A 14,537-nucleotide genomic window follows, 5' to 3' on the forward strand; every position below is an offset into this window, starting at 1 on the left:
ACTATGTCAAGAGTCATAATTCAGGCTATTTACAACTAAATGATCCATCATATGTTATTTAAAAGCACTGGCTACATCGGTTAAGATAGTTTTGCTTGTATTGTTAATCTAACAGTGTGTCCTAATCGGGCGCAATGCAACAAGACATTTGTATGTTTTCAATGAACATGAAACTACTGCGGGACTGACACAATCACAGCCAATAAGAGGATATTTGATTTTCAATGTACAGTAAAGTGCTGCAGGAATGAGCTGTGCGCCTCAAACCATTTCATTTTGAGCTCAATTTGTCAGAGCACTTAAAAACAGCCAGAAAAAGATGCTCATAAGGTCTAAAAATGGGTGATTAAGCAGTATAAAGATTAAATAACAGCTTATTTTCTGCAATAATATAAAGAAAATCCTATTGTCGAGGGAACAACAGTGACACTAACTTCTAGGTTGGCATATAAAATGACATCATCCCTGCAGCAATCTGTTATGTGAACTGGGAATATGGACCAATGAGATTTTGCAGTGGGCAGGGCTACCCAGCGCAATGCCATTGAAATAAAAACTAAGTGATCGACAGAATGTCCTGTTGCTCTGCGCTTGACGTGGCTGGCTAGGTTATGGTATAGAGAAACTTGTGGAACTCATTCAGCTTTCTAGTAGTAAAAAATAGTGCTAAAAAATCTGAACACTTCCCAATATTCAAAATACAATGGATGTTTTTCAGACTAAATATTAAACCATTCATCGTTAACCTCTTTCAAAGGTTGTTTGATTTATATGATTAGCAGAGTTCACCACATGCCACCTTGCAAGAGAAAAAGAGGAGCTCCATCACCAACGGACAATGCACCCAGAAGCACCCAGCGATGGACTGCACTGACTGCTAAAGCTTACACAAACACAGAGGCCATCCAGGAGGGGTGGTGGGCCATCTGATGGGGCTCAGAATCAGGACCAGGGTCAAACAAAAGACAGAGGGGTTTTTATGATGTCGCTGATGAGTTAGAGACAGTAAGATGGGAATGGAAGGGGCTTATGACATGTGGAGCACTGACTGAACAACTGGTTAACATGTCTGTTTAATTGGGCAGTTGTAGAATTTACGTATATAGATTTTGGAATAGCATTCAGTAACTAAAACATTGTGCGAGCATGTTGCATTTTATTTTGAGGATTAAGAAAGCAAATCAATAATACAGTTCAAGAAAAGCTATTTACATCTATTTACAATGATCGCTAGCTCCCTCAATTAACGAGGGGCCTGATCGTCATCATGTTGGAGGAGGAGAACGGGGAGCCTACAGGGGATACATTAGGGCTGATCGAGGATGAGTGGCGGTTACCGCTAACTGGGGATGGCGACCTAGAGGAGACTGGGCTTGCTCTGGGTGTGTTTCTAGGGGAGAGCCCCATCCAGCGCAAAACAGAATTAAGTGGCTCAGCCTTTTTACGGGACTTTTTATGGTGCCTGCGATGCGCATTATAAAAGCCCTCACGATCAAAAGAATTGGAGCGCCAGATGGGCTGTTTAAATCTCAGCCCGAACCGTTCCTTTGAAGACAGGTCCACAGCAGAGGAGCTGCGATTAATGTTAACCGATTTATCTGAAGTGAATGTTGCGAGGGGCACGGCCCACTCCCATCGTGGTACCATCAGGAGGTCCTTGGATGACACAGAGTTTGAACGCTTATCTTTAGCCATTATATCTCTAAGGGAGTGCTCTGGGGCTGACTGGGACAGAAAGACCTCCTCAGTGGTGATCAGACACTTCTGGTTAACAGCGATTTGAGGGACCAGCTCTGCACCTACATCTAGTCTAGGGCAGAATTTTCGAAAGTACTTTAATTCTGTGGCTGAGGCCGGGTCCTCTGAACTAACCACTTTAGTGACCGCTGGGTTGGGCTTGCGTTCGCAGACCTTCTGCCTGGCCCTAAGCTGGTGCACCTGCTGGCTAATGTTCTCTCGACTTTCTTGCAGGCCTGAGACATGGATGGTTGGCTGCTGCTGCTTCCGGTGCTGTAAATGATGTGTGATCTGTTCACTAATAGGGAGAAGCAGTTTAGCAGGGACTGAGGGGGTCCATTTGGGGGGGTGCTGCTGACAGGAAAGGGATGAGGAAGGCTTGTGGTTGATGGGTCGGGTCTTTTTTAGGGGCCGGCCATGGACCTGAAACAGTGAGTCAAGAGTTTTTTTGTTAAACACAGTTAAGTTGGTAAAAAACAAAAAAACAAAAAAAAACAAAAAAAAAACACTAAAACAGCTGGGCCAAGCACACACTACAAGACTGAAGCTCACATCGCTTTCACGCTGATCATCAACTTGCAATGTGTTGCCAAAGATGTTCAAGTGTTAGTCCTTGTGAGTTGCGCTAAGAGTCGTAACAGACGTAATGTTGAATTTCAAACTGGCTGGACACGTCTCTCCTTCCATGTTTTTAAGAATCAATTCTCGTGTTAAAAGTGCATTCAGTAATTGTTTAGCTAGATATAACGTCACTATTCTCCGTATACTTTAAATACCAGTGGTGTTAGATACTGCACTGCCATCTCTCAATGTGGATCAGCATGACTCTCTCTGAGTTTTATGCAGCTTACACTGATACTAGTGAGTTTTATAAAGCAGTCTAAACTCCCTCACAAATTCACTTACCTGTCCAACAAACAAAAAACACTACTCAGGATTTTCCACATTGTGGACCCTTACTGACATCGGCATACAATTTTTTGTCTATGTTGGTCTGTCTTCAAACCATTTTCACTTCACTTCGGCAGCTGAAGAGCGTGATTTTCTTCCACGTTCAGTCAAACATCACAGATCACGTTATTTCAGCATGATAAAATACAATGAGGGGGTGACTCGCACCATACAAAATTAAACACTTTTTACTGACAACTATTATGACTAGTACAGTCTTCATCTCATCACACTTCACCAAAACAATTTATTTACTGTTTAAAACCTTTTAAATTAGCACCAAACTACTGAATGTGCCTTTAATTTTACATTTATGCATTTAGCAGATGCTTTCCAAAACGACTTACAAAATAGGAACAAAGCATTCATCAAGGAGCCAATAATCATTGTAGTACACAATGCCAGATTTATTAGACAACTAGTTTAGGAAACTAGAAAAGAAATGCAGAGATTTTTTTTATTTGTGTGTGTGTGTGTGTCTGTGTGTGTGTGTGTGTGTGTGTGTGTGTGTGCACGCGTGTGTGTACGTGCGTGCACAGTGACTTTAATATGCATGTACGCTTGTGTGAAAACACATTTTGAGATCTGTGATTACTAGTTTGTGCAACAACCTTGTGTCTTGTAGTGTGTGCTTGGCCTTGGAAAGCAAAGACAAAATCAGAACGCTGTGATGACTGTAGATCAAAAGAAAAGAGTCCAGATTACATCACAAAGACATTAAATACTGTTTCCTTCAGTTATATATAATGTTCTAAAAAGACTGAAGACTGTGCTGGCCATTTTGCTGATATTCTAGGATAAATCAAGATAGTTAATCTGTCTAGTTTCATTTTGCTGAATCAGCATCAGTGGTCTTAGACTTTCAGGTAAAGTTTCCAGGCTGCTGACCCTGAAAAGTGTGCTGGAAAATATTTCTGCAGTGCAACAGTTTCCTAACCAGGCACAATGCGTTTCCAGTGACAAGCAATTTGTTTGTCTGCACAGTAAGTGAAACAGTTTGTGACATGAAGTCAATAAGAAGATTTAATGTACAGTTTAATGTGCTGTTTAATGTACAGTTATTAAGAGCAGGATTTTGGACCAATCAGATTTCATTGAGGGCGGGGCTAGAGAGTGTGCAACTCAGTGGTACTTGTTGCTTGTCATGGTCGCAGCTGGTTAGGACAAAAACTAAGATTTGCATTAAAGAACTTGTTCCTTAAATCGCATCATCCCTGGAGTAACACAGCGCTGCGATGCTGGAAAAAGGACAAATTCAGTCTAAATTCAAGTTTTCCCACCTCTTTGGCCCAGTTAGGTTTATCACTGGGGTTAATGGCATCTTTGTAGTGGTAGAGTTGCTTCTTCTCTGCAGGTCTGGAGTCTTGTTGCTGTTGTTGGAGAGAGACAAGGAAAGCCCTCTCCTGATGGAGCTGTCTTTGCAATCTCTCCGCCTGTTTCTGTTCCTCCAGCTGTTTACGTTTATACTCCTGAAGACACAGAGAGAGAGGATGATAGTTTAAATAACTATTGTGTGATGTCACATAAAGAGCTTTGCAATAAATGAGTCAAACAAGCACAATGATCATACACTGGCACACAAACACACAAAAACATGCACATGCTGGATCATTTAAGGGGTATACATTGCTCAAGACAAATGGGAGCACACAAAATCCAGGTGAACCGCCATTCAATGCCAGGCATATGTTCTGTCTTGATGGCAGAGATCTGGGATGGTGTGAGATCAGCTTCAGATGAAAAAAAAAAGGTTTCAAGTATCCTCTAGACTCCTCTAAAAAGTTACATTTGAAGCTATAGAACTGAACTACCTGGAACAAAGTCCTCTGTGCAGTTTTGCAGTCTTTTATCATTCTCTTTTCTCCTCAGTCTACCTAGTGGCTTCAATGAAAAGCAAGTTTTATTGCATCTTTCTGGCCTCCTCTACAGTTCAAAACTCCCATGAGAGCAGAGAAAGAAGGGAAGACTTGCTCTGGTCTACACCTTTCCTGGTTTCACTTAAAATGCATCAAAGCATGGGATTTCACAGTAACAAATGTTTTAATTTGCTAAGGATAAAACATTTCTGCTATCATTTACCCATCAACTTGATCAATTATTTGCACACAATACACAAATAATAACTTGTTTTCTTGTGTGTCTGTTGGGACAGTACAACAGTTATAGCAATAAAAAGGACTTCCAGCATTAATGTGTAATTAAAATGTCATCATGAATACACATGATGTATCGTACATAAATACGTTAACAACATTACAATTAATCTCTATTTAACCGATGCACGTATGAGCATATACTGTATGAACAGTGGCACAGTAGTGACACAGGTGGCTTCTTGAACAAGAAAAAAAATGTAGGGCGGAACTTGATTTTGGCCAATGGAATGGATGAGATTGTTGTTCTTGTTCTTCTAAAACCTGTTATTTCTCACATATTACAGGCACAAACAAATACAAAACAAGAATGACAATTCAATCATTTCAATACATCAATGCAAAATAAAACAATTGTGATTCTGCAAGCACAAAAGGAATAAATAAACAGAGATATAATTTGGGTCAGCGCAGCGGCGGGTCAGGGGAGAGGAGGGACAGGGTTTAGGGCTACAGCAAGGCGAGTGTCTTCTCTCTGTTACCAGTAGGAGCGCCTGCTCTTGCAAGAGCTGTTGCTGCAGGATCTCGAGCTGTCTCTGTTCCTCCTCCAACTGACGACGGATATACTCCTACAGACCCGCCACGACGCAAGAGACAGAAAGACAGGAAAACACAGAAGACTGAGTTTATCACAGTTTCTACAGGATTCAGAATGAAAGTGTGACAGTAGAATATCACAGAAGATGATAAAGAAGTGTGAGATGAAAAGAACAACAGAATGACAGATAGCTTTTGTCCTGCGTCCGAATATGCCTACTTCCAAAAAGCATCTAAATGACCAACTACTTCCAGCGATATTCAGAAGTGCACATCCGATGGACACTTTACTGTCCCATGAGACCACGGGTAGATCAGATGGTGAATGTAGCGCATCCGAATTTCATTCTCACTACACACATTCATACTAAATAGAAGACGCCTTTCTAACGGCCAAGAAGAAAGTTTCACACTAAATGTAGTACCTACAGTATGCAATTTTCAGTGATAGATAGAACGAAAGCTAGTTAACTAGCTTGCTAGAACCATAGAACAACAGATGGATAAAATGACAGCTAGCTAGCTAGATCCACAGATAGAACAATAGCTAGCTGGAGAAACCATAGTTAGAAAGAAATTATAGCTAGCTAGGTTAAATGATAGCAAGATAAAAAACTCAGCTAAAATGATTGTTTAAGACTGATAGCTAGATAGAATGATAGCTAGCTAGACCATAGATAGAAAAACAATAACTAGCTAGAACGATAGTACAATTGCTAGAATGGTAGCTAGAATGATAGAACGATAGATAATTTCTTAGCCAGAAATTTGATGACATTTTTTTTTGAAGAAGGGAGGGTGTGAATGTGTGGAGAGGGAAAGAAAGAGCCCACTGGGGGTTCGCACATCAGCACACCTGAAGCAGTGTGCCTGAGAGGACAAAAATAGGTGGGAGAGAATATTGATAGTGAGAGCAGACAGAGGGGAGTGTAATCGCCACGTCCTCAAGAGCAACTGTGAGATGATGATGATGATGATGGAAAAACCTTTTTAGCGTGAGCAGTGTGTGAGTGAGCGTGCGGCGTCAGAGCTCTGGAAAACAGCGGGCATTAACAGAGCCATTCTTAGAAACATACAGATAGCTCAGCAAGGTAATTAACCTCACCCACACAAATGAAAAAGACTAAGATATTCTCATCCATTTATCAAGTCAGTGACTCAGCCATCCCTTCATACATCATGAGATGTGCGGGGGAATGGTTCAAGGTCACACACACAATCCCAGTTAAGGGTGTTAGATGGTCAATCAACTTGGAGCAGATAAAGAGAAAAGCTGTGCTCTCATTTCCCGTGTCTTATCTGGCTCTCCGCAGAACCTTTTCGTTACGGAGCCATTCACAGGGTTACTTTAACAACAATTAACTTTCATTAATTGAGTGTGTAGTTGGTTTCCAGCTGTATAATCGGAGCAGTGCAGTGGGAAACAGCTCGAGTACCTGCTCTCTTTCGGCCTGTCTCCTCTCCTCCTCTCGACGGGCCTGCTGCTCAAAGCGATGCCTCTCCATCTCTTGCTGCTTCCTGAGCTCACGCTCACGCCGCTGTTGCTGTAAGACACACACATACACACACAATCAATCAATCATAAAATTCAGTCTTAAACCTGTTGAGTCTTTACATAGCAACATTGAAGAAGCTGAAAAAACGCATTTTCCCTTCTATGCCCTCTGGTTTAATGTGTAGTGAGGCTCTAGTAAAACTCAATTGGAGTGTGTTGTTTGTTAATGTGTGATGCTATTGGGACATTCAATTTCCAATTCAGCCAGACCAGCTGATGCCCTTCATAATCCACACCAGTAAATGAGAGCTAGGTGACATAGCCAAAAAAAACAAAAGGAAAAAAAAACACATTTTTGATTTTGCCTTTTGATAACAGTCCACGTACATTTCAATATTTATGTATTTGCTCCAAAATGTCTTAAAATGAAATGGCTCCTCCAATCAGAGGAGCCATCATTTCAACCAAAAAAAATAAAAATAAATAAATAAAGGCAAAGCAAAATAAAATAAAATGCAAGAAATGAAATGACTATAAAACATAAGATTTCACAAAACTATTTTTAATATATCTAACAAGTAAAATGATGGTCAATTTCAATTTATAAGCACAGAGACATTGCATTTACTTTAATATGTGTTACTAAAATATTTTAATGTAAAATTCCCACATACTATGAATACTGTGAACAAATTAGAGCAATAATGCAGTGCATGGTTTGAGCAATTCATTGAAATGGAAAGTTTGAACTGATTCATTGGAATGAATCAAACTTACAAATTCAAATGATATTTTTTTTATTCACAATTTATAGTATTTAGAATCATTTATAGCACTATTTTAGATAGATAGATAGATAGATAGATAACTACTTACTAATAGAAAAACTAATTACTAATTACTAATAGAAAAATTAAGTAAATCTAATTTATCTTTGTAAAGAAACTTCATTGCTTAACTGACTACTCTCTGCTGTCTCAGACAATGACATCTTTTCCTGTTGGCCACCGTAACTTCTGTTGGTTGCAATTCGCAACCTCACCACTAGATGCCGCTAAAAATTAGTGTGCACCTTTAAATAGATATCTTAAATCACTGAGCAGGTCTAAGTGAGTAAATGCAGAGAGGCTCATTCGTGGATTTATAATATGAAAAGTGCCATTCATATGAGCTCAGAGCAGCTAAAGTTTTTTAACCTATAATGAGTCCTGTACCATGAGACAACAGCTGGTGTAAACCCAGACGGTTATGGTAAACTCAAGTTTGCCTTGCGCGCACACACACACACACACACACACACACACACTATAAGCAAACCTCTTCTAGCCTGCGCCTCTGTTCTTTTTGTTCCTCGATGCGTTTCTGTCTCTCTGCCAGTAATTGGTGCTTGTGTCCCTCGTTCTGCTGTTGTTCCAACTGCTGTCTGCGCAGGGCCTCTGATCGTTCCTTATTGGCCAGCTGCAGGCGTAGGAAATCCCGCCTTAGAGTGGACTCTCCTGGTATGTTGATGATGGAGCTGTATGGGGAATGATCATTGGACGTTTCGATTAGTTTTGTCCCATATACCCACATCCAGTTCCCTTATAATTGTATGCCCACTAGAAAACCCAACCCCAAACAACTCATGCAGGTTGTACCTGGGTTCTCCCATGTCATGCTCCTCCTCCTCCTCTTCACTCCCACTGTACTCGTACTCAGTCTCATCTGCAGGTGTGAAAATGTCCTGATGTCACATTTCAGACATGCAAAACCCTCCCTGATGGGATCCCTATCAGGTACTTTGACATTCTGTGTCCTTAAAGCATCTGTCTGCTTTTAAAGTGCCAATATTCTATGATTTTGTAGCTTTTACCTGAGGTGTACTCATGATGTTTAAGGTTTCTAGCACTAGTCACAAACAGAATTTAGTTTTTAACGACCATTATCCACTCTCTCTCTGACATTTAGAATTACATTAACTGTACTACCAAACCTTTAAGAGACAAACAGTATATAACAGAATATCTGACAAGTTGTATGTATAACAATTCTCAAACAGAACTTTGTTTCAGGTTTTCAGATTACTAAAAATAACACTTTCTGGTTGTGTCTCAATAATTTTGCTAAAAATGTAGTTTAATATAATTGGCTTCATATTTTGTTTCTAATAGAACGAAATTTAAGCATTTTAATTGTACAAAGGTGCCTAAATATGTTTTGGGGCCTCTGTATACACTACCATTCAGTTTGGGGTCTGGAAGACTTTTTAATGTTTTTGAAAGAAGTATATATATAATATAATATAATATTATATTATATTAATATATATTATATATTATATATATTTATATATATATTATATATTTATATTTATATATATATTTATATATATATATATATATATATATATATATATATATATATATATATATATATATATATATATATTAAACATTATATATATTTTAACATTATATATCTCTTTAATGTCAGTTTTGATCAGTTTAATTGTATTTAATTGTAAAAAAAAAATTTGTAAAAATTGTAAAAAAATTTACACTTAACTCTGATCTACCTACATGCCCTGGTTTAGATTTAAATTTTCTCAAACTGTTCTCTTCTCAACATCATTTATAACAGCACACCAACATCCTTCATTTTCAACCTATATTTGAGACAAAGTCAAAATGGCAATTTGGAGAAGGGCAATATTGCTAAACTCATATTATATAACTTCGAGCAGCAATTTAAGGGGCTATACGGGGGAAAAGGCAAGCTAAATGGAAAATGAGGAATGGAGGTCATGTGTTGTGTGATAAATGCTAAATGTCAAACTCAGCAGAGATTAAGTGTCTGATGAGGGAATTTTACTCAGCTCTGTGCTGCACATGCCTGTTTCCATCTTCATGGTACAAGAAGGTCATTTGTTTTGACATGAGTAGCACACAAAGCGAGACATGTCTAATATATCTGATAAGGCTCACCTCTCTCGCCTCTCTTCTTCTTGGTTCGGTCGATGTGGTCCTTGAGCTGGATGCGGATTTGCCTCTCATTGGGCAGATCTCGAATGAAGGAATGTTTGAGGAGGGTCTCTGTGCTGGGCCTCTGGTTGTGGTTCTTCACCAGACAGCTCTCAATGAATGTCTGGAACTTTTTAGACCTGTAGATATGAGGAAGAGCTTGAGAGGAATGCTGCAGGCTTTTCTTCTTTTTATTTTTGTCTCCTTGTTTTGTATATCAAGCATCTGGTAAGAACAACAGATGTGGGTGTGCATTTCCAGGCAGTTTGTTCACACGTTTAGAAACCAAGTAATATCAGTCGCGGACTGAAAAACCTGTATGTCTAGAGTGACAAGCAACCCTTCTCAAGGTGTTTGTGCTTGACCGGGCTGACATACCAAATGAAGATCACACGTGACAGATGAAGTGAACAGTGAAGAAGTGTTCAGGACTTTTTGATTAATAGTAGATTGGACAGTGTTTGTGAGATCTTGTTTGGTCTTGCTCTGGACTGGGGGTCTGGTCTTGTGACCTTTGTGAACAAAAGAGAAGGGGCACTCACCACTTCTTGGACTTGAGCCTGGGAGCAGGGTTTCTAGGGATCAGAAACAGGGCTCTCATTGGGTGCATGTCACAAAGGGCTGTGGAGAAAGAGAGGAGAACGTTAACACTGGATGTGTTGTGCTGACTAACACTGTCCAGCACATCTCGATCCAACCGACAGGACAAATATCCATGAGAGTTTGTTTATGTGCTGTAATGTGTACTCTTTAAAGCTAAAACAGAAAAGTAGAATGCATATTTCTGTTTATTACTCTCTCTTAAATACTTAATTCTGATTGGACAATGTTCAGAACCATGACAAGCTAAAATATACAAATTGCTTATATTAATATGATCAAAATCCCTCCTCAGTTCATCCATCCTCAGTTCAAGAAAGCACTTACAGAAAATATATATATTTTTAAATAAAGGCTTAATTCACAATGCAATTGAACATGGCCCAAACTTTCCCTCACATGTGACAAATCATGTGCTTGATTTACCCTTGTGTCAAAAAAAATAAATCAATTATTATATAAATATACATTTGCAGAAATGTTTTATATATGTATATACAGTATGCGTGTGTTGTAAATATATTATAAAATATACTGATAAACACTACTCTCAAATGTTGCGACACTTGTTTTGAACACTGACAATGGAAGTTAAAATGTAAAATTCTAATGCTTAAATGTAATGCATAAATTTAATGAGATATATATAGAGAGAGAGAGAGAGAGAGAGAGAGAGAGAGAGAGGGAGAGAGGGAGAGGGAGGGAGAGAGAGAGAGAGAGAGAGAGAGGGGGAGAGAGAGAGAGAGAGAGAGAGAGAGGGAGGGAGAGAGAGAGGGAGGGAGGGAGAGAGAGAGAGAGGGAGGGAGGGAGGGAGGGAGGGAGGGAGGGAGGGAGGGAGGGAGAGAGAGAGAGAGGAACAACATCATGCATCAAGAGGTTAAAAACTAAATATTCATAATTCTTGTGAAGTCCAACAGCTAGCTTTCAACAAATCAACAAATCAACAAAATACGAAGCTAATATCAACTCTGGAATAGGATTGTGTGGCTTGAATAAACAGATGCCAAGTATCAGACTACATGGCAAGTGCAAGCAACTTCCCAGCACAGAATGGTCACGGTTTGAGGGTACGATGTCTTTCAGCCTGGCAGCAGGGTTGGCAAGCTGATTCCAAACTAGAGGACGGTCGAGCTTAGCGAGTTTGACCAGCAATGTCACTTTTGGACACAGATCTGTTGCTACATACCGAGGGCCAATATGCCAGTGCCAACAAAAATACATGCCCAAACACATACATTTTCATTTGTTGTCAGCAGTCACAACGGTGAGTCATCTCACCAATGGACTACATTAAAAAGAAAAGGCAGATCTGTCCTCAAGTGCACTGCCCAGCAGCTTTCTGTCCCCTGGCCAAAGCAGTACCACCCTGCCAGGGCACCTTCCTACAGGATTATTCCCCTCTCCAGCCAGGACAAGATCACTACAGTCTGCCTGCCCTTTGCCTATCCATCACTGCTCAGCCATCTGTGAGACAGCCTTCCACTGAGAGCAGCTCACATGGCTGGTCCAGACACTGACCGCTGAGGACGGAGCGAAGAGCGAGTCTTATATATCTAACAGATGCAAGGAAGACGTCTGTGACCTTCACATATGCTTCAGCCAATGCCATAATGCAACAGGACTCAACACACAGTCTGTTTTTTGCTTATATGCGTTGGCTTGCGTCCATCAAGTTTTAAATGAAAAGAAAGTATTTTTAAGTATTTAATTCAGTGTTTGCATTGCTTCAGGGTTATTTTTTGGATGAATTTCTACAAAAATTAAGAGTGAGGATTCTGCTTTTATGCCCTTGCGCTTTCCAAAATGAAGTAGCCATGTCTTAATGTAGCTTTGGATGGCATATAGCTCTGCTATGATAATATAAACCCGAATCGTTGTACTTACGTGGGGCTCCTTCGGCCATTTCAATGGCTGTGATTCCCAATGACCACAGGTCACTCTGAAACACAAGAGGAAACTTCACGTAAGACAGGACACAAAAAAACTCAAGACTTCATAGAAAAAAGCGTAGAGATATTAGATAACATACAATTAACCTAGTAAAAAAGTTGCTAGATTTAAATTCATCTGTATGCCACTGTGTACATTTGGTCTGTCCCATGTCATCTTCTTGACTGTAATCATTCAACTGGTTTTTATATAACAATTTTTTTTAATTTTCAAATTCATATATATGGGGGAAATGAAATCACTGTAGCATTTTAAACTACAATACACAATACAAAGATAATACCAAAGAACAAGAAACAAAATATAAAATGAGAAAATATACAGCAATCAGCGGATGGCGGGCGGGTGCGGTTTTGAAAATTGGTCAAAAACGTTGGTGCGGCTGGATGGCGGACGGATGATGAGTTTTGTGATGCGGTTGCGGATGAAATAATAGCCCATCCGCGCATCTCTACTTTGAACTTCAAAACTAATCTACAGGAAACTTCTCATCAGTTTGATTAAGGGTGTTTACAACCACCACAACCACACCAATGTTGCTCAAACAGCTCACACATTTACATTAGAAATCTAATAATATCCTAAACGGCGCACACAACCTCAACTGAAGCAATAAGCCATGAGAGCTTGAGTGATACTGTATTACCACCATTAAGGGTGTTGTTCGACGCAATTCGCTCTTAACCAGTCAAAGGAAGTGTCACAAATTGTGTTTACCTTTATGAGGGCTTTTTATCTAATCATATAAATCACACAGCATGTCGGGCCATCAAGTCTCAGTTGTGGATTATTACAGCTGTTACAAAATAAATGCACAAGACATAACACAAAACAATCTGCTAGAATACACTGCAATAATGTTCTGGTCCTTATGTTAGATTATGCAGCTCTACAACTTCACAGTAGTTGTTAACATAATTTCAGTTACACATTAAACTGATATTTATATTAACTCCACATTCCACACTCAGCTTTGAGTGAATATAGAACAAATCAGACAGCTATTGTGTTGGGGGAGGCTCTCCTAAACTCACTAGATATTTCTAATAAAATGCTATAAAATATATTCTGAGACATTTTTGCCCACTGCACTGGTTAATTCCTGACCCTGTTCACATGTGTAGATATATCAGCTATTAATGACCAATTAATCCAAGCAAAGGATGAGATAAGACTAAAGTATTAGTTTATTTCAGAACCACAGTGACTCACCCATCCCAGATTCCCTTTATTGTTTCTCTCTACATACAAAGGTAACCACAAGTGCACAAACAGCAAACCTGTAACTTTAGTTTCTCTTCAATGGAAGTCTGTCTGCCTGCCAGTTTCTCTGGAACTATAACAGTACTGTGCATTCTGTGGCAACCTGTTGAATGATTTGTCCACATTGATTGAATTTAAAAACAAATATGTGAGAAATGTTCTCTAAGACTTCACTCTTCTATCAGAGACACTGCTGTAAAATTTCCAAAGCATCTGCCATTAACAGGATCATCACATTTCTGAATTCTCATTAAAAATATCAGAGGTCTTGACCTCTTGACTATCAATAAACTGAAATCATAAAATATCTATTTTTTTTATTTCGATTTAGATGGAAAAAAGAAAAAGGAAAAAATAGATTATAGTAAAACATTAAAATTATAATATAATTTTAATGATTAAAAACAACATTTAGATGTGCCACATTTTACATGATTTTTCCCACTGCAAAAAAGTTATTGTCCTTAGAATCATGACCCTCAAGTAGTAACATAATTTGGACCCTTTCTTAATTTAACGTCCATTTCATTTTTATGTTTATTATGTCATTGTAGACAAATATTAGTAACAGGGTTATAAAAAAATGCTAATCTCAAATAAAATAGAATAAAAAAAGCTAATCTAATTAAATTCCTTTCGCAGAGGATATGTTGAAAAAGGACAAACAATTTCTAACAGAAGGCAAACCCAATACAATTCAGACTTTTTTTAATTGGTGCTGAGCATCAAGTCTCTGATATGTCTGCAATTTGATATGACATTATAAATGCAAAGCAGCAGTGGGTAAAACCACTGCATACAGATGACATTTCATACTGCAATAAAATCACTTTCTTACATTACATTTGTCTG

At 39.0% G+C, this 14,537-nt stretch overlaps 1 protein-coding gene across 7 annotated transcripts in view; it reads right to left on the reverse strand.

Moving 5' to 3' along the window:
- tnika (TRAF2 and NCK interacting kinase a) overlaps positions 1-14,537 on the reverse strand; it is an 87,639-nt gene that overhangs the window by 16,950 nt on the left and 56,152 nt on the right. For 2 of the 7 annotated variants that reach the window (XM_084118898.1, XM_084118897.1), the window contains exons 8-16: positions 12,357-12,411; positions 10,415-10,493; positions 9,837-10,012; positions 8,511-8,577; positions 8,191-8,389; positions 6,815-6,922; positions 5,324-5,410; positions 3,969-4,157; positions 1,873-2,160 (exon numbers count right to left, since the gene is read on the reverse strand). In XM_084118898.1, coding sequence (XP_083975024.1) covers positions 1,873-2,160; positions 3,969-4,157; positions 5,324-5,410; positions 6,815-6,922; positions 8,191-8,389; positions 8,511-8,577; positions 9,837-10,012; positions 10,415-10,493; positions 12,357-12,411 — 1,248 coding nt within the window. The remainder of the gene's footprint in view (positions 1-1,872; positions 2,161-3,968; positions 4,158-5,323; positions 5,411-6,814; positions 6,923-8,190; positions 8,390-8,510; positions 8,578-9,836; positions 10,013-10,414; positions 10,494-12,356; positions 12,412-14,537) is intronic. The other 5 variants (XM_084118901.1, XM_084118900.1, XM_084118903.1 and 2 more) reach the window with 3 other exon arrangements.

The sequence above is a fragment of the Abramis brama genome, assembly GCF_963993115.1.
Source record: "Abramis brama genome assembly, chromosome: 7".
NCBI lineage: Eukaryota > Metazoa > Chordata > Actinopteri > Cypriniformes > Leuciscidae > Abramis > Abramis brama.